Source organism: Penicillium atrosanguineum (assembly GCF_028827265.1).
Source record: "Penicillium atrosanguineum strain IBT 20685 chromosome Unknown utg000001l_segment0_segment0, whole genome shotgun sequence".
NCBI lineage: Eukaryota > Fungi > Ascomycota > Eurotiomycetes > Eurotiales > Aspergillaceae > Penicillium > Penicillium atrosanguineum.
The window spans coordinates 2690240-2713000 of NW_026623133.1; the positions used below are offsets into that span (position 1 = coordinate 2690240).

At 50.0% G+C, this 22761-nt stretch overlaps 10 protein-coding genes across 10 annotated transcripts; 6 read left to right on the forward strand and 4 right to left on the reverse strand.

Annotated features, from left to right (window-relative positions):
• Window positions 1-121: 121 nt before the first annotated feature.
• N7443_001038 (thioredoxin domain-containing protein) lies at window positions 122-2633 on the reverse strand (the record flags this gene model as incomplete). Its single annotated transcript, XM_056881094.1, has 4 exons — window positions 122-762; window positions 812-2317; window positions 2369-2486; window positions 2538-2633. Coding segments are annotated over 4 exons (2361 nt in total), but the record flags the coding sequence as incomplete, so codon positions are not given.
• A 1862-nt stretch (window positions 2634-4495) lies between these two features.
• Window positions 4496-6325, forward strand: N7443_001039 (uncharacterized protein; the record flags this gene model as incomplete). The annotated part of the gene is made up of 3 exons (XM_056881095.1): window positions 4496-4890; window positions 4946-5052; window positions 5109-6325. The coding sequence occupies 3 exons, from the start codon at window positions 4496-4498 to the stop codon at window positions 6323-6325; spliced, it is 1719 nt and encodes a 572-aa protein (XP_056746333.1).
• Window positions 6326-6529: 204 nt separating this feature from the next.
• Window positions 6530-7794, reverse strand: N7443_001040 (WD40 repeat domain-containing protein; the record flags this gene model as incomplete). Its single annotated transcript, XM_056881096.1, has 4 exons — window positions 6530-6787; window positions 6845-7489; window positions 7544-7709; window positions 7754-7794. 4 exons carry the CDS (start codon window positions 7792-7794, stop codon window positions 6530-6532), a joined length of 1110 nt encoding a protein of 369 aa, XP_056746334.1.
• Window positions 7795-8087: 293 nt separating this feature from the next.
• Window positions 8088-10097, forward strand: N7443_001041 (uncharacterized protein; the record flags this gene model as incomplete). Its single annotated transcript, XM_056881097.1, has 4 exons — window positions 8088-8110; window positions 8178-8213; window positions 8265-8511; window positions 8763-10097. 4 exons carry the CDS (start codon window positions 8088-8090, stop codon window positions 10095-10097), a joined length of 1641 nt encoding a protein of 546 aa, XP_056746335.1.
• A 1002-nt stretch (window positions 10098-11099) lies between these two features.
• Window positions 11100-12386, forward strand: N7443_001042 (uncharacterized protein; the record flags this gene model as incomplete). The annotated part of the gene is made up of 6 exons (XM_056881098.1): window positions 11100-11234; window positions 11284-11366; window positions 11422-11566; window positions 11618-11653; window positions 11701-12292; window positions 12346-12386. 6 exons carry the CDS (start codon window positions 11100-11102, stop codon window positions 12384-12386), a joined length of 1032 nt encoding a protein of 343 aa, XP_056746336.1.
• Window positions 12387-13153: 767 nt separating this feature from the next.
• Window positions 13154-13342, forward strand: N7443_001043 (uncharacterized protein; the record flags this gene model as incomplete). The annotated part of the gene is made up of 1 exon (XM_056881099.1): window positions 13154-13342. One exon carries the CDS (start codon window positions 13154-13156, stop codon window positions 13340-13342), a length of 189 nt encoding a protein of 62 aa, XP_056746337.1.
• Window positions 13343-13701: 359 nt separating this feature from the next.
• On the forward strand, window positions 13702-15081 carry N7443_001044 (ankyrin repeat domain-containing protein; the record flags this gene model as incomplete). The annotated part of the gene is made up of 1 exon (XM_056881100.1): window positions 13702-15081. The coding sequence occupies one exon, from the start codon at window positions 13702-13704 to the stop codon at window positions 15079-15081; it is 1380 nt and encodes a 459-aa protein (XP_056746338.1).
• A 1140-nt stretch (window positions 15082-16221) lies between these two features.
• N7443_001045 (uncharacterized protein) lies at window positions 16222-17559 on the reverse strand (the record flags this gene model as incomplete). Its single annotated transcript, XM_056881101.1, has 1 exon — window positions 16222-17559. One exon carries the CDS (start codon window positions 17557-17559, stop codon window positions 16222-16224), a length of 1338 nt encoding a protein of 445 aa, XP_056746339.1.
• Window positions 17560-18750: 1191 nt separating this feature from the next.
• N7443_001046 (Scd6-like Sm domain-containing protein) lies at window positions 18751-19074 on the reverse strand (the record flags this gene model as incomplete). The annotated part of the gene is made up of 1 exon (XM_056881102.1): window positions 18751-19074. The coding sequence occupies one exon, from the start codon at window positions 19072-19074 to the stop codon at window positions 18751-18753; it is 324 nt and encodes a 107-aa protein (XP_056746340.1).
• A 1268-nt stretch (window positions 19075-20342) lies between these two features.
• Window positions 20343-22449, forward strand: N7443_001047 (putative RNA binding protein Ligatin/Tma64; the record flags this gene model as incomplete). The annotated part of the gene is made up of 3 exons (XM_056881103.1): window positions 20343-20363; window positions 20475-21309; window positions 21365-22449. 3 exons carry the CDS (start codon window positions 20343-20345, stop codon window positions 22447-22449), a joined length of 1941 nt encoding a protein of 646 aa, XP_056746341.1.
• Between the last annotated feature and the right edge of the window lie 312 nt (window positions 22450-22761).

The following is a 22761-nucleotide window of genomic DNA, read 5'->3' on the forward strand; positions in this document are numbered from 1 at the left end:
AGACGTCGGGGACCCCCAGTCAGGCCCCGATCGCACAAATGTACATACTTTCCAACGCCAAGGAGATACCCGCACCCAAAAAACGCAACGAACTGGAACCGAATGAGATGATTGTGATTTTCTATAGATCCACGGTTCTGCACCGTCCCATCTCACAAACCATCAGGTAGTTCTTGGCTGGGTCGCCGGCTTTGAGATCCTTGAAGAGTGGGTTCCGCGATTTCAACCAGAATGACTGATTCCCCACAAAGTCCTTCAGATGGGATGGGCGAATATCGACAAGCGACGCCACAACAATCGAGGAAGAGATTCTGGACCCGGTCTTTGCTCGTACTTTTTGCACGACGAGATCGCGTGCCGAGACCGGTTGGTTTTGTCGGCTGACGAGGGTTTCGCCACTTAATAGAGTTGAGTTGGTAATTTCCGCTGTGCAAAAGACACCGGTCACGGTGCTCGTGCCAATTTGTAGACCCACGATGACATCCAGTAGCCCGACGAAGAGGAATGGGTGCTGCATGATCTCCACCGCAAAGGAGTTGCATGTCTGTCGGGCCAGTGTCCGGTATTCCCCTTCCTCCAGCAGAGCTGACAGTCCCAACAGGTTGCGAGCAATCATGCCGTTGACTGAGGGTGTTGCCGACTCGGTACCGGTCTTCAGTCGGAGAAGTGGGGGTGGCATGCCAGGGGTCATACTTGACGGTGTGTTATAGTAGCCGGCGGGTGTAGATCCAGTCCTGGCTAGGAAATATTCGTTGAGGTATTCTATCAGAGGTTAGTTACCGATCACGTTTGCAATCTTCGAAACTCTTACTTTGAAGGCGCTCGGCGAATTGAAGATAGCTGTCATCAAAGGTAGCCTCGTACATGTCCAGCAGACCGCTGATCAGGAACGCGTAGTCATCAGCGAAGCCGGGAGTATCACCACGACTGCCATCGCGCCAGATACGCCACAACTTGCCCGTGGTCTTCTCGAAGAGATTCTCCTTGATGAAGCCAATCGCACGTGCAGCAGCCTCACGACACTGGACCGCCTTGGAGCTCTCGATTTCCTCAAACAGAACGCTGCACTTGGCCAGTGCGCCGATCGCCAGTCCATTCCAGGCCACGATGATTTTGTCGTCTAGGTCCGGTCGGCCTCGGGTCCTTTCACGGTAGTCATGCAGCTTTTGTTTTCCACCCTTGATGATCTTAACCACCTCCTCTTCACTCAATCCGAATTCCTTGGCGAGTTTGCTCGGGGTGGCGCGAACAGATAACACATTCTGGTTCATAAATTCGTCGTGGGGGTCGTACTCAGCTGCGATGTTTCCATCAGGCAGGACGCCCCAATGGCGAGCACACACAGGAGCATCGCGCGTCCCCAGGACTTGGGTAAGTTCTTTCAGAGACCACACATAGAAAGCGCCTTCTCGCTTTTCCGTATCGTTGGGGCTGGGGAAGCTGTCTGCGTCCTCGGATGAAAAGAAACCTCCAGTAGGGGATTGCAGCGGTTCAGTCGTCAGATAGGCAGCCAAGTCGTAGACAGCACCCAAAAGCTCGGGATCATGAGTCAAGCGGAAGGCATCCACATAGACATCCAGGAGTTGTGCCTGGTCATGCAGCATCTTTTCAAAATGTGGCAAGCCCCAGTCAGTCGTAACACTGTACCGAAAGAAGCCATGTCCAATATGATCCCGAATGCCACCACGGGCCATGTTCACCAATGTTGTCACCGCCATAGCAGTCGCTTTTTCACACTCATCTTGTCCCACGACATCGGTGACTTCCTTCGGGTATGCACCAAGTCGAAGCAGGAAGCTGAGGTTGGAAGGAGTAGGAAATTTAGGCGCGCGACCAAATCCACCGTTGATAGAGTCGTATCGCGATGAGAAGTGCTGATAAGCCTCTTCCAAGAGCTCAATGTCCAGGTCCTCATCATCCTCACGGGTCCCATGCTGTGAGTGCGTTCCCTCTTCAGCAAACTCCCGCAGTTGGGCGGTGATGTCTTTGGCACTATCCAAGCAGCGTTGCTGCTGAGTCTGCCACACATCCCTCAGCTTCTCCAGAATCTCAACAAATCCGGTAGTTCCCGGGCCCTGCAAAGTCGTCGAGTTGGGACCAGGCCAGTACGTGCCTCCGAAGACAGGCTCCAAATTGGGGGTCAAGAAAACGTTCAAAGGCCAACCACCAGCGCCGGTAGTGGCCTGGACATAGTTCATATAGACATCGTCGATATCCGGACGCTCTTCGCGGTCAACTTTGATAGGAATAAAAGATTCGTTGAGAATTGCAGCAACTTCTGGAGACATGAAGGACTCCTTCTCCATGACATGGCACCCTACAGACCGTTAGACTGGGGCTATCGCAATCAGGAATAACGGAAACATACAATGACAAGCCGAGTATCCAATACTCAGGAATATCATCCGATTATACCTCCGAGCAAGCGCGATAGACTCGGCATCCCAGAGTTGCCACGCCACTGGGTTATTCATATGTCCCCGAACCTGTCGCTCGTTAGTACCTTACAGTGAGACGGGAATAGCGGGCAGTCTCACATAGGGCGAACTGCTTTGTGAGAGGCGGTTGACCAGCTTTGGCGCCGCTTCAGAGACCTCGTGCTGCGACTGCATGATGGATGTCGCGTTGACGGACTTCAGTTCGGGAAGCCGGAGAAGTTAGTTGGAGTACTAGCGGTTTCCGGAAAGGGACCGGGACTGATAATACGCCACCAATGGTACAGGCTGTAAATCGAGAAGTTGCACAGAGAGGGGGAAAGACCGGAAGTGGGGTGACCGCAGAAGGTCGGGGCACTGCAGATCGGGATCGTCCCTGTGCGTCATCGATGCATAAGGACGGTCACGTGCTCTGCGACAGCCATGAAGCTCTTTCCTTTCCTTTCCCTTCTAATGGGTGGCCATATCTCGATTAGTTCAAACAAGCTTCGAGATGATTTGAATAGCAGCGTAGGATTTTCTCTGTGCCAGGCAGTCGCGGTTGAAGAGTGTGACTATCTCTTAGATGAATCTTGTCGAACTGCGGAGATATATATCCACCCTTAGATGTAATAAGCTGTTAATCTTAAACACTGGAATGCCAAACATCACCAGACAATTACAGAATGAGTAAACCCTTCAGTATTTCCCATTGCTAGAGTCCTCAATGGTAAAGAACATAGGAATACCCAAAGCAGATAGTACAGCCTTGATGAAGAATAGGTGCAGATGGTCACGTGAGGGCCACGATCACCTACGGCATGTTGTGAACTGGCACGGGCTTTTGGAGTACATTTGTAAATTTCCCTTATTATAAATTTCAACTCACTGCCTCCCGATCAATACCTCGCATTAGAAATATGAGGTGGAAGGACTGTTCACACTGATCTGCCTTCCAAAAGAACCCAATGGACCATGCGTCATGATTTAGAGATTACCTGCCCGATCCGAGACGATCATAAAACTGACAAGCGCTCGCCTGGAACATAACATGCCCATAGACTTCCTGAAAACCTTGGAGATTCAGGTGTCCTCAAGCTCTCCCAAGTCCCCCTTACTGATACCGAATTCGTAGTATCCAAGTACGGGAAGCTCGTATCTCAGCAAGAAGGGGCGGACTTTCAGTAACACCAATATCGGCATTGAGAAAATTGTGATTGACTTGCGAGTATCTCGGCCACTATGCTACAGGTGCTCGGAAGAACCGAATTCCGTCTGTACGAGATGCCAGAAACCACGCGCTGGGAGCGTTGAACTCGGGTTTAACATACTACAAGCTCGGGAACCTTAAAAATACCTAATCAGGTCACTATGTCCGACATCGACTGAAACGATCCACGATTTAACTTCGCTTCTAAAGAAATTTACGAGTGTACTCACGACAATGTGCAGCTATGCTCCTCTCTTTTAACAATATACTAACATCCTTGCTAATTCATTGAACACTTGCTTGATGAAGCGCTCTAAGAGGTAGCTACCCGACCTAGGAGGAGTGTCTAACCCTGGGCCTGAAGTATCTATGCACAAAAGGAACACCAGGATAAAGCAAGAATACGCGAGGGAGTGAAGGAAAAAGATTATTTCTCCGGGGAAGTGAGTATACTCTGGTGGATTCCGGAGTAATTTCGCTACCGAAAGAGGATGAAGTGGATAATGAAGCAAAAGGGCGGGGAAAGAGATCCACCCTCCCGGAGAGATTCATACGACCAATACTGGTGGAACAAGCTTCCCCGACCATTAAAATGAGCTAACAGGGATATATGGGGGCTTGAATAGCCAAATTAGACTCCTTTGGACCGGCTTCCCCACACATTCGAGCAAGCATCGGTGGTGGAGACCGGCACAACATTTAACCACTACCCCAACCTCCCCACCCTTGGGCTCAGAGCTTCCCCAGATCTTATAGAGGTGGCTTGCCGAACAGCTATAAAAGAGCTGGGAGATCGGAGTTTCACTCCATGCTCCAGCTCCAAGCTACACTTGATCTCCTGTCATCTTCTGGCACTTGACTCAACACCAACATGCGTTCTTCTCACCTGGCCCCAGTGGCTGCCATTGCCTACGCAACAGCTGGTTCGGCCACATCTTCTCTGAGCGACATCTGCACAGATGCATACGCAAAGACTACATTGCCTGTTGATGCAATTGATAGTATTACCATCGACACTTCCTCCGTTTCAACGAGCTTGGTCACCAACTTCACCGCCGAGTCGATTTTCTATCCTACATCAACTTTCGACTATTGCAATCTGACCTTTGCATACTCCCATACTGGCATTGAAGGCGATAAGGTCCATGTTCAATATTGGCTGCCAGCTCCCGGGAAGTTTAACAACAGATATGTGTCTACTGGTGGAGGTGGCTGGGCTATCAATTCGGGAAGCTCTTCGATCCCTACCGCGATTATCGTTGATGGGTAGGTCATTATTAGCCATATACTTCAAGGGCGTGTTCACTAAGGATTATCATAGTGTCGGCGGTTTGACCGATGGAGGCTTTGGAAGCTTCGATACTGAATTTAGCGAAGCGGCCTTGCTTGCCAACGGAACCATCAATTGGCAGGCAACATACATGTGGGGTAAGCTGTGCAACATTGGAATGTATTTGCCAAAGGCTGCTAACAAATGAAAAAAGGCTATCAGGCACAACATGAACTTGCTGTTCTGGGCAAGCAATTGACCCGAAACATCTACAAAGTGGCTTCCAGCAAGAAGATCTACTCCTACTACCAGGGTTGCTCCGAGGGCGGTCGTGAGGGATGGAGTCAGGTTCAGCGTTTCCCTGAGCAGTTCGATGGTGTTGTTGCCATGGCCCCTGCCTTCCGCTGGGCTCAACAGCAGACAAATCACTTAACCGGCAATGTCATGCAGAAGGACCTCGGCTCATATCCTTCCCCTTGTGAGTTGGAGAAAGTCATGAACATGACAATTAAGAGCTGCGATCCTCTCGACGGCAAGACCGATGGCGTCGTGTCCCGCTCTGACCTGTGCCTGGCCCACATTGACTGGGACAGTGTTAAAGGAGCTTCGTTCTCTTGCGCAGCAGCTGCCGGTTCCTTTGGATCCGCTGCTACACCCGCTGTGAGCGGCACGGTTAGCGCCAAGACCACCGAGCTTGTTAAGAAGTACTGGAACGGTCTCCATGACTCCAACGGCGATCTCGTCTACTTCAGCTATCAGCCCGGTGCCACCTTCACCGATCTTCAGACTGAGTACGACTCCACTACCAAGACCTGGGAGCTCGACATTAGCGGCCTCGGCGGTATCTGGATTGCCCAGTTCATCGACTACATCAAGGATGCCGAAAACATCGACAGCCTCGAAGGTGTCACCTACGACACCCTGAAGGAGTGGATGATCTTCTCCCAGGCCAAGTACGGCGATATTCTCCAGACCACCTACCCCGATCTTTCCGCGTTCCAAGCTGCTGGCAGCAAGGTTCTCCACGCGCACGGTGAGCAGGACTTCTCAATCCCCACTGCCTCCTCCGTCCGCTACTGGGATTCCGTCCGCCAGATCATGTTCCCCAAAAAGTCCTACCGCGCGGGCGCTGCCGCTCTCGATGACTTCTACCGCCTCTTCCTGATCCCCGGCGTCGGCCACTGTGCTGTCAACGACTACCAACCCAAAGCTCCATGGCCCCAGACTACCCTCCAGACTCTTATCAAGTGGGTCGAGGATGGCGAGGCCCCTGCGACTCTTGCTGGATCGGGTGATATCCCTGAGATTTGTAGATGGCCCTTCCGCCCTCTGTGGACCAACAGCGGCAAGACTTTCCAGTGTGTCTACGACCAGGACTCGGTGGATGCTTTTACCTATGATCTGACCGCGTTCAAGCTCCCTGTGTACTAGATTTCCTTCCTATTTTGTGAGAAGAGATAATAAAATATCTCGAAGAAGATCTCTATTGAAATTAGAGCGTATCTTAATTCAAGATAATACGTTGACGGCAATTGAAAATGAAGCATTTCATCATTTAAGTTTATTCCATCTGAGTAGAAACATCTAAACACTTTGTACACCGGGACATTTCGACTGGGTATCACAATGCAACATCTAATCATCCATAAGCTCAGCGAGCTCGCGTTCCTCCTCCTCTGTCAACATCGGTTCGCCATCCGTCTTTTCTTCTTCTTCTTCTTCTTCTTCTGGGCCATTCTTGGCCAGATCCACAGCCTTTTGCAGCTCATCGGGTCGTAGTGACCACTGGCGGATGGTACCATCAATGGCCACACTGGCAACGGTCGAACCCACAAGGGCCAGGCCAGTGACTTCTTCAAAGTGGCCTGAGAACGTATGATGGAGTTCTCCAGTCTGAGATGGGTTAGCAACTAGGTGCAAAGGTAGACCTAAGGATCATAGAAAACTTACAGATCGGTTCCAGACGCGCACCTCTTCGTCACGACAAGCGGTGACAACCCAGCCACCGGTTTCATAGACGACAATGTCTCGCACGAAGTCGGGATGTTCCAAGGTGAGGTTGGCCTTCCAACCGTCCGCCCGCACCAGACACTTGGCCGTCTTGTCGGCTGATGCCGTCCAGAGATCACCATCGTTGTCGAAGAACATCTTGTATACACTGGTTTCATGAGGCAGAAGAGGATCTAAAGGTTCCCCACCACCGAAAATCTTGAACTGTCGGATCTCACGGTCACTTCCCGCACTGAAAAGGACGGGCTGGTCATCCATTTCAGGATCGAAAGCGAGATCCTGAATGCCGCGAGCATGGTCCTTGAATGTCTCAATTCGTTCACCACTGGCAATTTTAAAAACAAGGATCTGTGCATCTGCACTGCCGGAGATGAGCAGGTCTTCTCCATGCAGTCTTACAGAGACAACCGACTTGACAAAGTCGTTATGTCCTTCGTATTTCTGTCGAGACTGACCCGAGGCAACGTCCCAGCTCCATACGGCCTTGTCCCAGCATCCGGCGAACAGGAGCTTGCCATCCGGACTAAGACAGACACTGGTGACTGGGGCCATGGGCCCTTTGAACAGGGCAGATGTCTCGCCCGTCTGAACTCGTTAAAAACAGAAGCGTCCTAGTAGGGAATTTACATAGGGACTTACTGCAAGAACAACTCTCCTCACCAGACCATTACTCTGCGCAACGTAGATCGAGCCATGATTCACCGGATCGGCACGGACAGCCAGAATCTTGCTCTGTAGCCTAATGGGGCTTCCATCGGTATTCTGGGACTTGGCGTCCTTCCGCTCCTGCAAGTCAAGGGAAGCGCTACGTTGTTAGTATGAGGATTTCAGCCGAATCAAAGTACTCACGACGTTTGAAAAAAGTAATCCCGATTTGAATTGGTCGCCATAGCTACCTACGTCCAAGAAGTCGGGGGAAAGTGAGCTCTCGCATTCAACCCACGAACCCACGAACCCACGACCCACTTCCAGCGCACAACCAAACTGCTCTCGAAGCTTCTGCGGTCTACCGTACCCCGAATCCCCCAAAACCAAACAGATTTTGCTTCCTTCTCTTCTCCCTTCTCTCCTCTTCTCTTCTCAACTCTCCCACTTCCCCCCCCCTTCCCACAATTTTCTCTCTTTTTCCTTTTTTTGTTTTCCCTGCTTTCTTATTTGCGCGATTCCCGCGCAGGCCGCCAAGATGGAGATGAACCATTTGATAGGGTCAGTCATCTGCACCTGCACCTCCTCGAAGAGGTTATGCGGCTGAGCTGGAGTTAACACCTGGCAGTCAGCGTTTCAACCTCATCTCCAAGAGCGATATTCGGTAAGGTCCATCTCCATTGATTCCTCGGACACCCTTGCTAATTGCCCCTAGCTACGTCGGTACTCTCCATGAAATCAACCCAGAGGCCTCCACCATCGCCCTTGAGAATGTCCAGTCATTTGGCACAGAAGGGCGTCGGGGAAGCTCGGGCGATGAGATTCCTCCTTCCTCAAGTATCTACGAATACATTGTCTTCCGGGGCAGCGATGTGAAGGATATTAGCGTCGCTGAAGAGGAGAAGAAGGAGGCCACACAGCCGGAACCCCCTCGTGTTCCGGATGACCCCGCGATCATGAGTGTAAGTCTATCTTGCTTCGTTCACCACAATTCTTTTTCTACATACCATCTGGCTGTACCACTTGACCGTGGTCGGCCAATTGATCAGATGATGAAATATATTCGGATGTAAACTCACAGACCTGTTCGGAATGCGCAAAACCGTGTCGATATTTTCCGTTGCCTTCCTTCTGATTGATCAATTACCCATTCTTTGCCTCATTGCACCTGTCTCGTCTTGATCGGACATTTTGCTGACTCGAAGCAAAATAGAACATATCGCGACCGGGTCCCGCCCCTGGCCTGGAGCAAGGTTCTGCTCCTGGCCTCCCTCAGGGCCCACCCCAGGGTCCTCCCCAGGGTCCTCCTCAGGGTGCTCCTCAGGCGCCTCAGGGTGCCCAGCCGACACCTCCTGGATACCCCCAACAGCCGCAGTATCCGCAGGGCTTCTACCCTCCCTATGGTGGACAGCGCTTTGGACCTCCTCCCCCCTTCCCTCCTGGTCCAGGTTTCCCCAACATGCCCTACGGTGCGCCCCAGGGATGGTACCCACCTCCTGGCCACGGCTTCCCTCCGGGTCCGGGCCAGTTCCCTCCTCAGATGCCCCTTGGCGGTCCTGGCCAACCCCAGCAGCGTCCTGGTCCCCCCGGCCCTGCACCTGGTCCTAAGCCTACCTCGGAGTTGCCCGTCGGTGACAAGGTCTCCAGCATGCCAGCTAGCCGAAATGCTACTCCTGGCGCTCAGAATGCCCCGACCCCACCAATTGAGTCTAAACCGTCTGTTGCTGAAGCGATCCAAGCACCGACTGGACCTATGGCCGCCCAGCGGAGCGGCCGCGTCGTCCCGGCTATCCCAATGGCTGCACCTAGACCTGCTATTCCTATGAACAATGGCCCTGCTCCTGGTGCGCCCGGTAACGGTCCTGCTGCCAATGCTACCTCTGCCGCTGCGGCCGCCGTCGCTGCTGCTATGGCCAAACTGCCACCTCCCAGCTCTCAGCAGAGACCCCGTCAGCCCAATATGTCTGTTGAGGTCATGACCCAGCAGATGAACGATATGCGGCCTTACGATAACAGTCGTGGCCGTGGTGGTCACCAGCACCGCGGTGGACGCGGAGGGCCTCGCCCCCACCCCCAGCACCAGCACAAGAAGATCGAAGTCCCTCAATCGGACTACGACTTCCAGACTGCCAATGCCAAGTTCAACAAGCAGGACTTGGTCAAGGAGGCCATCGCTACCGGTTCTCCTGCTGCTGAAGCGGAAGCTCACAGCCATGATGGCGAAGCTGATATCGGCAGCGATATCGGAACCGCTCACACAATAAACTATAACCGTGGCAGCTCTTTCTTCGACAACATCTCGAGTGAAGCTCGTGATCGTGAAGAGAACGCGATCAACCGCCTAGGCGGCCGCGAGTGGCGCGGTGAGGAGGAGAAGCGCAACATCGAGACCTTCGGCCAAGGCAGTGTTGACGGTAACCGGGGTCGGGGCCGAGGCCGCGGACGTGGCTATGGTCGTGGCCGTGGATACGGTCGCGGTCGTGGTTACGGTGGTTCTCGTGGTGGTCGTGCTCCCTCCTCCTCGACCGGTGTGCCCTCGCTGGGTTAGGTCGAGTCAATTCTTCCAACTCGTCTTCTAGCAGTAAATGCTATGATATCTCATTCCATCTTTTGGGATGTGTGCGTTCCTATGAATGAAACGACTGAACATGCTATTTTTTCTCGTCTCGGCGCAATGGGAATACTCGGTTTGGGCATTCGGGAAGGCAATTTTATGATTATTATTTTTTCGCGACTGGCAATAGGTGTTGCACATTTGTGCTTTTGGATTTCCTTTTTTTTTTTTTTTCTTTTTTCCTTGTCAAGCATACCCTCTAAAGCGTGGTTCCTGGTTTGCCCAATTTGGGCGGATATCTCACCTCTTATGTGGTCTTCGGAAATGAGACACGCAGAGGTTTTGCAACATGCAATCTCGTCACTGCCAATGGCGTGACTGAAGGTCGGCCATTGAGGCGACAGGCCATTTCACGCGAAATGTAACAACATATTTTGGAGAACATCCAATCAATCAAACAAAAGGAAAAAAGAGGCCGTTTGGTCTATCACACATTGTTCTCTTGTAATACCGTAGTTTTCCAGACCGTGTCAACACCACTGATGCAGGTAGTACCCTGAATGCAGATGCGGAGAAGGGTCTATATCGGCCTCTGACCAAATGTGGTCCCCTCCCTGCGACGTCAAATTTGAAACAGCCAGACCTACCAGGACCCAGGCTGAACAAATGGGTATGTGTTTCAACATGAGTGTGAGGAGCTCTGGTCTCGGCCGCTTATTGTTCTAATACATTTAGCACTCCATAATGGAGACGAACCATCTTTTGGGTTAAAGGCATCAATCAATGTCAGCCTCGGGAAATGTTCCATCTACTAGGACCTTCTAGTGTGCAACAGGGCGCTATTCTCGCTTCATATTCCCCCGCACTCTATGTCCCCGCCACAAAAGATAAGCCTGACATCTGGAAAACCGAACTTCCGTCCGTTTGCCGTACTCATTATCTCCAGCTCCCCGTCACTAGTTCTTGAATTCGACCAAAAACAGCCAAAGCGTGAACATGTCCAACTCTACCCAAGCCCCGGACCATTTACCCTGGGATCCCAACTGCATCAGATTTCCCCTGCTGAAGGAGCTTCCCCAATTGCCTAACGCACCCGAAGGCGCGGCGTGGGTTTGGGGCAAAGATGACCAGGTATGCGTCCGGACATCCTGTCCTCTTGCCGTAAAAATAATGAAAATAGCTAGGGAGATTGAACCTGTTGACGCCGCAGCGTGTCAAGGAATCGGCCAAAGATATTCAAACTGGAGAGATGGTGCGACTGGAGTGAGTTGCATACATACAATAGCCATATCAAATCAAAACGCTCATATTGAATCAGTCTTCCTCTAAACATGCCTGAGAAACCCGCCGCCGACCGCGAGGTGTTCCAGCACGCTATCAAGACCCTCATACCAGATATCGCATTCGACGACACCTACACTTTGAACACGCAGAGTAGCACCCAGTGGGATGGATTCCGACACGTAAGTATTTGCACACCTCATGTCAACTCAGCCTACTAACTACTTCATCAGTGTGCCCATTTCCAAACCAAGCTCTTTTACAATGGGGTACTCTCCACTCCAATTTTCTACAAACCAAACTAACCCCCCCAAAGGCCTCAAGCTCCGACTTCGTCGGCGATGCCTCCAACCTCCGTTGCAGCATCCACCACTGGGCAAACCATGGCATCGCTGGCCGCGGTATTCTCCTTGACTACCGCTACTATGCCCTCACCCACAACAAGCCCTACGACCCTTACACGCCCTACGAAATAACATTCTCCGAACTACAAGCCTGTGCCAAATTCCAAAACCTGAACCTCCTCCCCCAATCCCAAGGGGGGGACATCCGCATCGGCGACATCCTCCTGGTCCGCTCGGGCTATGTCGAGAAGTATCACGCCCAAAGCCCAGCCGAGCGCTACGCAACCGCGACGCGGTCCCCTGAGAACCTCGGTTTCGCGGGCCTCTCACGCGAGGAAGAGATGCGTGAGTGGTTGCATGATTGTTACTTTGCAGGCGTGGCGGGTGACTCGCCGATGTTTGAGGCATGGCCTGTTCAGGGAATGAATCATCTGCATCAGAGTCTGCTTGCGCTTTGGGGGGTTCCTATTGGGGAGATGTGGGATTTGGAGAGGTTGGCGGAGTTGTGTAGGAAGAGGGGGAGGTGGACGTTCTTTTTGACGAGTGCGCCTGCTAATGTGCCTGGTACGTTTGGATTTGGAAGGGTTTGGGGCTCGGAGTGCTAACTATTCGTGTAGGTGGTGTTGGGTCGCATGCTAATGCGACTGCAATTCTGTGATTTTAGTGGATATTCCGTGTTAGGTTGGGAATCCGGTGTTTTGAATGTTAGAGCTGACTGTGGATTCTGAGAATAGTGCATTGGAGTGTGTTGGGCTATATATCTCTAAGAGAATTGTACGAGCTGAGTTGTCCAGGTCTTCAGGGCTGCTTTTCAATCGGCATAACCCAGCCAAGAGTACCTATGGTAATCAAGCTACAGATACAAGAGGGCTCACCACTGATTCTTGTAGTCTTCAGATATAGTCTTTGATAAATCAATAGAGCCAGTCTAAGCCTATCAATTTAAGCTAGTTAGTCTTCTTTATTCCTTTTAGCTACAATATATACGGTATCCTTCCCCATTTACTTCAATACGAATGGTATTTGTTTCTTCTCACCTCAATCAGCTTTTGAACTGCAATTCAAGAAGTACACATTATTATTGACCTCGACGTATAACCCGACGGTCATATTACAAGGCTGCGTCAAAATGTTTCCCGGAATTATTACAAGGCCTCAAACCTACCAGAGATTATTCATAGTCTTTTAAGCCTAAGTCTAGGGTTGCTTGAAAGCGATGCCTATTCTCAGACGTATTTTCTTCCTTCTGACTTATGAATAACTCAAATATTCAAGTGTAACTTTGAGTATGCCTGGAAAGTTGGTCCTCAGAGCTGGCCCAGTTATTACAAGGTTCAGATCCAACTAGAAGTAGATACAAATGGTACCTCGTTGGTCCCCTGTAGTCGGTATCTCTGCTACAAGGTCGATTTTCACCTCGTGACGATGTCCCGCGGCGTCAAGTGCGTCTCCAACACAATGCGTCCCGAAGCCACACATGTCTTCTGGAACCCAGATGACTCTGGCACAAAAGAAACCAACCGTCCAGTTGTCCGAGGAATTTTGAAAGTGACTCCCTCTCATGCAGTGCGAGGAGTTGTTATGGTGATGATCATGATAAATCGAGATAAATAGATGCATAGAGGGGCATCGGCGATAGTGAGCTCACCTGCACCTTTGTAGAGAGCTCATAACATGTCAGAAGGAGGTAAATGATCAATTTTAAGGTCTCATATCTTCAATTGCTCTCCAATATTCACCTCTTCTCTCACCACAATCTTTCATCTTTACTGTCGGCAATCAAACAGCAAGACAGATTGTGACCGACTAGTTTCTTCATCCCCATCTTTTCTCTTTCTTGTCACTGACCAGAACATTCTGATCATATCACACCAGAGCGTCTTGATCATCGCCCACTAGGACTTGTTGCCTTTTTTACGTCCTGTTAATCTCACACCAAGACTTCTTGAATTTCATCGTTCTCAACAGCAACCATGGGTCTCCTTGAGCTACCACCTGAGCTTCTGCTTATCATCGCGGATCACCTTGAGTTTCAGAGTGATTTGAACTCGTTTGCGCAGACCAACCGATGCACATGGGCAGCCATCAATCGTTATCTCTATCGATTCAACATCGTCAATCACCAGGGTCATGGCATTATCAAAGCCACAAACGACAATCAGCAAAGTTCAATTCAATACTTCATCGATGCCGGTATCCGTGGGCTTGAATCCTGGGACTGCCTGCCCCTGTTTTTTGCTTCCGGACGGGGGTACGACTCGGTCCTCAGCACTCTTCTTGAGGCAGGTGCCGCATCAGACTTTGAAATGATACAATATGACCGACTCATAAGTCCACTGGTATACGCCTGCACCGGTGGACATGAGAACGCAGTGAACTTATTAATCCAATATGGTGCTGATGTGAATCTCAACATCCGTCCTCAGGCTCAAAGCCCTCTTCATACAGCGGCTTATTATGGGCATGAGTCGATCGTCAGGGTATTGATTCAGCGTGGTGCCAACATCGAGGCTACCGCTCAGAGCGTCATCGGCGATGGCCGGCCCCTTCACTTTGCCCTTCAAGGCAGGAAGCTCGATGCTTTCCGGATCTTGATAGCCAATGGTGCCACGGTGGACAGTTCTTTTTTTCACTGGGCAGTTAGTGCGGTGGGCAACGCATGGGAATTTTTGTTAGCGATTCTTGAAACTGGCATAGACGTCAATTGCCGCGGAGACAAATTCAGAGCTCCCCTTCACTCCGCTGCTATGAACGGCGGCACAGACGTCGCCAGATTTCTTATCCAGAAAGGTGCAGACATTGAGGCCAGAGATGCCTCGCTCAGTACCCCTCTACATATCGGTGCGTCCTGGTGCAACACCAATGTGATTAAGATATTGCTTGAGCTCGGTGGAGCAGATGTCCACGCACACGACCTAAAGGGTAATACACCTCTGCATCTTGTAACGACAGGCCTTGGAGATCATGACGAAATCGGCACTGCGACAATTCTTGTTGAAAATGGGGCTTCCGTCGAATCGCAGAATAATCATCGGGAGACGCCACTTTTTCTAGCTGTGAGAAACAAGTCAGTGGCCATGACCCAGCTCTTGATTGAAATGGGTGCCGACATTGAGCATCGTAACAAGCGGGGAGAAACGCCAATTTATTGTGCTCTGAGAACACATTCCAAGCCCATTATCCAATTGCTATATGTAGAGGGCTGTGAAACGGAGATTCAGAACGCTCGCGGAGAAACACCTCTGGATATTTCTTCCAAGCAAAATATCAGGACGAATAGGTTCTTTTGCGCGATGATGGATGAATGTCATAAACCTCAGCGCGAAGAGTTGGAGGAGACCAGAGAATTTTGATCACATTCGGCTGATAACAACCAAGCTAGTTCAAAACCAGACAATCAATTGATTTTCCCTGTGAATGCCTGACCAAATAATAGATTATGTACAGCTCCCCAAGCCTTACACGGGGTTTGAAGGATATATTTGGTTGTTTTTAGATGTCTTTTCGAACGCCTCCTAGTTACAACACGCCAGGAACAATATTCATGGACATCATAAAGCAGTTCACGGTATATAACTAGCCGATAGACAATATCTCAGGCATCATATGGAAGGCAAGTCTCAGAAGGGTTGTAAGCCCCTAAGATCCCAAGAGATGAAGTCGTCAAGTTGAAAGAGTGAAAGAAAAGCAGCAGGAGGCTGGAGAAAGAGGGATCTTTTAATCTCTCATGCTACAAGTGGCACTCCTCCAGGCAACAGCCTTCCACCAGTTCCTACCAAAACCTTGAAAGCATTCTTTAAAGATCGAGGCTGGAACAAACTAAGAAATAACACAGACACAGAATCCTCCTCCAACTGGCTAAAGCCCAAAACGAGCCATGTGGCCGAGTCACACCAGAAGTCTATACCCGAGCCGACAGTTCTCCTCTGCACTGTCGAATTTGGGCTTGCAATTTGATAATATGGATATATTAAAGTGAGATCACCCCCCTCCTTTGCCTCTTTATGTTATCCCGTTACGTTGATATATAGTTTCTTAAGTAGAGCCTGGGCGTCTATCATCGGCCAACATCGCACCAAGCTCGTTGTATAGTAGGTCAGTTCTTTGAGAGATCTTGGTAATAGACGTTCGATTGCCGGGGGCTGTGACCCAAAACACATTTCGCATGGTTGGGATACAGTCAACCCATCAGAAGAGCAAGACTTTCTGAGTCCGATGGGTTTGGTTGATCAATTTTTGGACCCTGGCTGGGACAATCGTGGTCTACAATTGTCTGGTAATTTGACTGTTGATACGCCTCGTCGGACCTGCCGTTCATCGGCGTTGTCCACGGGGTTCCTTTTATAAACCTATAGTACTGTGTACTCTTCTCTTATATGGATCATCACAGAACGTAATTGATTGTGGAAAGCATTGATGCAGACTCTAAGTAGCATGAAATCTATTTTATATCGGATGTCGTATTCACATAAAACTGAGATCCGAATTAACAATTAAGAAAGGGTCGCCAGGCCGGAGTCATCGACATTGCCATAGATCCACTGACTGAAATTGCTCGGAGCGGCCTGGTTGCAGGGAATGCCGGAGCCGTTCTGACCAACAACGTTCGTGCACTGGAACAGCTCATGCTGAACATCCGTGCCATAGTAAGGCAGACCCAGAGAGGCATTCACACTGGTGATGTTCACATTGTCAAAGGTAATGTTAGGGCAGGGGCGCTCGTCTGAGCAGTAGATAGACGAAGCGATATTGAACCGTGATGTGCCATGAATGTTTTGCCACTTCACGTCCTCAATTTGCAAAGTCGATGTATTACAGCCCTTGTTGGAATCGGCTGAGTAAACACACTGCGAAAGCTGAATCGGAAGCCCGACGTTGTCCATTTCAAAGTTACGGAAAGTAACGTTCTTCACGAGACCGGTTCCACCACCACCCCAGTCTCCATTGCTGGGAGTGTAGATGCGAGTGCCTTGCCAGGTCTTGATGTAGGCGCCGTCCATGGCGTTCTTGATTTTCACATTTTCAAAGGTGGCATTGAGAACGTAGTCAGGCATGTCGGGATATTGGCCGATAGATCCAATTGTAATTCCAGTGCCTCCCTCGCAGTAGATGTTCCTGGCGAGCAAATTCGTTGTGTTGCCCTTGGCCGCGATACAATCGTCGCCATTGATAATGGTGGCATTCTCAACAAGCAGAGTATCGCTCTTCCAAGAATCGTAGCCATCGGTGTTCATCGTTCCCCATTTGCTGTTGCTAGTCGCATTAACGAACAGGTTGGTGAGGGACACGTTCTTGCTATCCCAGACAAATGTGGCCCAGAACTGCGGCTGAATAACTCTCAGTCTGTCGACAAGGAGGTTGGTCGAGTTATAGAAAGTGATACTCATTGGACGTCCCGGCTGGTTTGACTCATTCCTGTTTGCATTGTACCAGACTTGGCCCTGGCCGTTGTAGAAGCCGCCCTCGCCATAGAAGTTCACGTTTGTGCCTCCGAAGAGCCAAGCAGTGACCTGATCCTGCAAAACAACACTGATTGAGTGTGTTCGCCAGTAGGGGATGTTGGTAGAGAAGCGGAGTTCACCACGGAGATGAACGTCACAGTTGAGCAGGTTGGTTGTGTTGAGAACGGTGTTGACATGGAACACATTGTCGGAGAAAATAACTGTTCCGTTCGTACCACAAGTCTCAAAGGCTTGCTGAATAGATGGAGAATCATCAACAGCTTGCCCCTTATGAACTAGGGATTCGGGGTACAAAATACATGTTGTTCCTTCGTTGACGACCCAGGCCTTCACCAAGGTGACCCACAAAGCAAGAAACCACAGATTCATGACGTATATTGTGCTAGGGCTTCAATGACTGCAGATTGAAGACTCGCGTCTGAACTTGCTCGCAGAACCTGCTCATTTCGAGGAGAAAAGTCTTTTATATAGCCCAGTAGGGCATGAGGTACCCCCACATGCATGGGGAGCCTCCTGGAGAAAACATGACATCATATATGACCCCAGTGGGAGCCCCAGTCTCCTCGGGTTAAGCTAATAGCCCCCTTGTACAGTATAGACATGAAAATACGGCATCTACACAGGTAGCTCTGCAGAAACGCTCAAGCGGCTATTGAAGCCAAAGGTTTTAATTGCCGAACCATGAAGCGGGGTGATTGGGTCGGGAACTCTCCGAGAAGTATTCAAATGTTGATTCGTGCTTCCGATGGAGACTTTAGTCATGCCCGGCTTCTCATTAACGTTGAAAAGGCTTAGTTTCGGAATATCACTTGCTTTCAACCCCATATTTGGTAGTGAGGGCGATGATCCTCACTAGTTGTCAAGCCGTTTCGTGACGATCATCCCACCTTTTCCAGTGTGCCCGCAATATCGGCACCCCATCGGGTAATGAAGCAAATCGCTGAAGTCACCCAGTTGAACGAAATACCAACTGAGGATAAACGTTACGGAACTCTCCGCCACTCGGCATATAGTCACCCCAGGATTACCTCGTCAGTTTTTGCGTCATAAATGGCGCATTTTGAGCCTCGTTACGAACTCCTGTCCCTGAGATCGGAGCCGACCGGCTCCCCGGAATCTAACCGATCGGCATCATTAGCCCCCGGAAATGTTCTTCTAAACCCCCTGCACTTGCTACGGCTTCCGTCCTCTCGGCCCGGTTGTGACGGGTTGACTACCGAAAGGCCTATTTGTTTCTCAGATTTTCGATTTTTAAAGATCTTGTCAACTGGCCATGCGAAAAGACGGGGGAAATTCTGCCTTGGAAATCCGTTGCTCGAATTCTTCACTCTTGCTCGCTTTTCTGTCAAGCGTGCAGAGCGCCAAGCCGTCAGAACCACACTGATGACTTCCCCACTTTACAATAAAAGGAAAGAAATCAAGGAAGTGAACATCAAACGGGCCCAATGTAATGTAACTTTCTTATCCTAGATGGTAGATGGGATGCTCGTGTTTATTCTCAACGCCATGCTTAGATGCTCTAGGATTAGTGGTCTATTGAATCTCCCCAGAACCTTGGAATCATCGGATTTCGGATTTCTTTGCAACAAATGTCTCCCTCTCCACAGAATCGTCAACCACCTTTTCATCAAGGGTTGCTTCTTTTCCTTCAAACGCTTTGTCGATGTCCTCCAGGATGCGATCCTTCGTGTCCGGGAAAACAAAACACACCACAAAGATGAGCACGCAAAGGAGACAACAAAACACGATGTATTTCGTGTCGTAGATGACCTTCAGTCCAACAAGTTTACAAACATCCCAGAATTGAGGGACAGATTCGTCAATTGACAGACCTAAAGAACGTAGCTTGAAGAGCGAAACCTCAATTGTATGGGAGTAGAGCATTGGCGTCTACGAAATGTCAAAGAAAAAACAATGAACACGAATCCTAAATCAGCTAGGCAATCATAGTTGTGGACACTGCAAGTAGGAAACGAGAAACGGTGAAAATAGCGATGTTCTAAGACGCCGGCTGGATTGCAGCAAAGGGGACCATGCCCGATAGTCCGATCAACACAGGTACTCAACGGCCATATTTATCGCTGAGCCATGGTATTAGAAGGGTTTCAAGAGTTACTTGTACATCTTGAGCCGTTAATGGTATTCTTGCCCGTTGTACTGCAATCAGACGCTTTATTCAGCCACCAGGTTTCTCCAGGGCATTAAGAGGCTTTATATCTCCGATGTCAAAGCTCGTCTATGGGGAAATGAAAAGGCTCCCACGAGCAGCTGTTAAAGGGCTGCAGTTATGGATCTTCTCTTGCTCGATCGCTAATCCAGATTTACTATAGCTCGCCACCGCCGCCAGCCAAGGTTAACCAATCAATATGCAGCACGAGCGAAACATGTTCATCAATTTCCCATTTTCCACGCTCGTAACGGAGGGAATACGAAAGATGAAATGCCGTCATGGATCGTGGAGCTAACCATGAGCCACTTACAGGTTCTATGGGTTATAATACTTTGTATGGGACATGAAAAAGGTCCACAGAAGCAAAAAAGACACAACCGATTCTCTCAAGCCACGATAGCTAAGTTCTCATATCTGCGCAGCTTCTTCAAAATCTTACAGCCCTGGAAATCACCTGCGGTGACTATTTCCGCCAGAAGACAGGAGTCCAGTTCGGGTAAGCTAGAACTGTGCTTGTCTAAGTACACGATTAATCGACGAGACATACAGGTACAACTTCAAGGACGTTGCATCCTTGACCGCTCCTACTGCAGCATGAAAACTTCAATGTTATTCTGGAGCTGAAGGCTACCATTGTGTTTTTGCATTTTCCTCGATACTGGAACATAATATGTATAACCAGAGCCTCAGAATATGCCACAATTATGGGTATGCCTAAATATTGTTTCTTGAGAGTTTCAACATTTAGATCAAATATCGGAGCGTAGAAGCTCTAATAAGGCTGCCTGGGTGGTTTCCCTATTGGGGAATGTGGAGAAGGCGGGCATTTTTTGTCGCGGAATCGACTCACTCGAGTTGACGACTTGGTTTCCCCCACCTTCGTGACACCACACCACGTTCTCCGGTGTCTAGCAGCTCGTGTGGGTATTCGCAGAGCTTCTTGATCAACTATCTGTGCTATCCGGTGCCCTTTCCCGCTACAATGTTCAAGAAAAAGCCTACAGTGAGTGATCGCCCTCTCCCCGCACTGCCCCTCCCTTAGAAGCCATCCTCTGCGCTGCCTAAAGACGATGCCAGAGGGCTCAAAAGTACTATTATATTGATACCATGACAGATCAAGAACCTGTCTCCGTTGCGGTCTTCCGACCGGAGAAAGATTGCCGACCAGATCATCAAAGACTACCAAATCTCCGTTCCCTCCTCCGAAACGAGCTCAGATGCACCTAGTGCAGGATCTGCCACAGTTCCAACCCTTTCTTCGATCCGAAGTGCCTTTCTTCCTGATAACACTCAGACCGCGCGCTTCACAACAACCGCTGGACCGGATTTAAGAGAGGTCCAGGGTATTGTCTACGTGGGTGCCCACGCAGGCGAAGAAGAACGAGTATTGTGGTTCAAGATCGAGCATGGCCCAGGGTACGACAAGCGCCTGTATCCTACCGTATACACATTATGGAACAACCCGAATCTGGTTCCTTTGTTATATACCCCGGATATGGTGATGCGGAAGCTCCAAGGCGGAGCTGATCTCATGACGCCCGGCCTTGCAAACGAGCCTCCATTCCCGGAGAAGGCCATCAAAAATGCTGTTGTCGCGGTTGCAAGCTGTGATAAACACACCGTCCCAGCATTTGTGGGGATTTGTGAGATTGACGTCTCAGCACTTGGTAAGGTCCAAGGTACAAAGGGCCATGCTGTTCGAGGCCTTCACTGGGAAGGTGATGAATTGTGGGCATGGAGTTCGTCCTCGCGGCCCGGGCGCCCTGGCCCCGAGTACATCCAAGGATGGGATGAAGAAGAGACCGATGACGTGGAAGAAGGTGTTGGTGAACTGACGCTTAATGAGAAGGAAGATGGGGCTGCCGAGAACACCGATGATATCCCCGGGGAGATTGCTTCCCCCGGTCCAGAAGAACCCGCGGAGGAAGTCAAGGAGCCTTCAACAAAGGGTATGCAGTATTTACAGCCTACCAGTTCGCCGATATATTTGCTAACAGTATTCAGAAATTGACGAGGCCTTTGTCCAAGCGTTCATTTACTCCCTCTGGAAGCTCAAGCAAGATAACCCCTCAGCCCCTACCCATGGTCTGACGCTACCCGTCTCACCCTCGATCTTGATTGCCAACCTCATCACGCCTTATCTGCCAATCTATTCAGCACAGGAAGTGCAGTTCTACAACATTAAGAAGACTAGCTGGAAGAACGTCAAGAAATTCATCAAGCACCTCGACAAATTGAAGCTTGTCAAGGCAAAGGATCGCAGTGGTGGGGAGACGTACGTTTGGGATGTCGACTTCGACGACCAGCGCATTGGTAGATTCGTTCCGTACAAGCTACCATCAAAGGCGGCCCTCGAGAGCGGTACTAAGCCGGCCTCTGATGGCAAGAGGCCCGCTGCGACTGATAGCGGCGATCCAGCTATGGGACAAACTCTCATAGTCCAAACCCTCTACCGAGCAACAGGAAAGCTTTGTCCAGACATTCTCCCATCTCTGCCCCCCAGCAACCCCAAGAACTACTACAAGTACTCGGATATCTCGAGTCATCTGGATAAATACCTGCAGTCACAAGACCCGCCCATTGTTTCAAAAGACAACCGACGTATCATCACTCTCAACCCCTACCTCGCAAACACCATCTTCACGTCAGGATCCTCCGAGGATCAAGGTACCCTGAAACGGGGCATGGTGACACGTGATGGCCTGCTGAAGCGGATTATGGAAGACATTACGCTTTTGCAACCACACTATGCCATCTTAAAGCCAGGACAGACTCTCGCAGATGTCAAGCCCAAGGCAGGCGCCACGCCTAAGGCCCAAATCACCATTGAGAAGCGCACCGGCTCGAAGCTTATCACGAAGGTGACAAACTTGGAGGTATTTGGCATCATTCCCAGTCTTTTGGCAGAGGAGCTGCAGAAGAAATGTGCTAGTAGCACAAGCGTCACGCAGGCCAATGGTGCTCCCAAGGGTGTAATGGAGGTCTTGGTGCAAGGTGACCAACGGAAAGCTATTGACACGGCTCTTACGCGACGTGGCTTGAAGAGTCAATGGGTTGAGGTGGTGGACAAGACCAAGAAGAATAAATAGGCAATGTACGATATCTAGCCTAGCAAGATATCACGACATTGGCCTGAAATTGCCTTCATCATGACATAATGGATTCATACTTGAAACAGCCCCGTACTACATACTATAGATTTACATTGGTGGTTATGATTGAGCAGTCTAACAAATCCATTCAAGAAAGTATATATAAAAGGGACCCCATAGGCCCTTCATCTCCTTAGAAGGAGGAAAAAGAAAGCAAATGTAACTATTGTTACAGATCGACACGTCCAAAAATGACCTCAAGAGACAGGATGCCAGACCCAGGTCGAAAAGAAAGAAACTAATTCATTG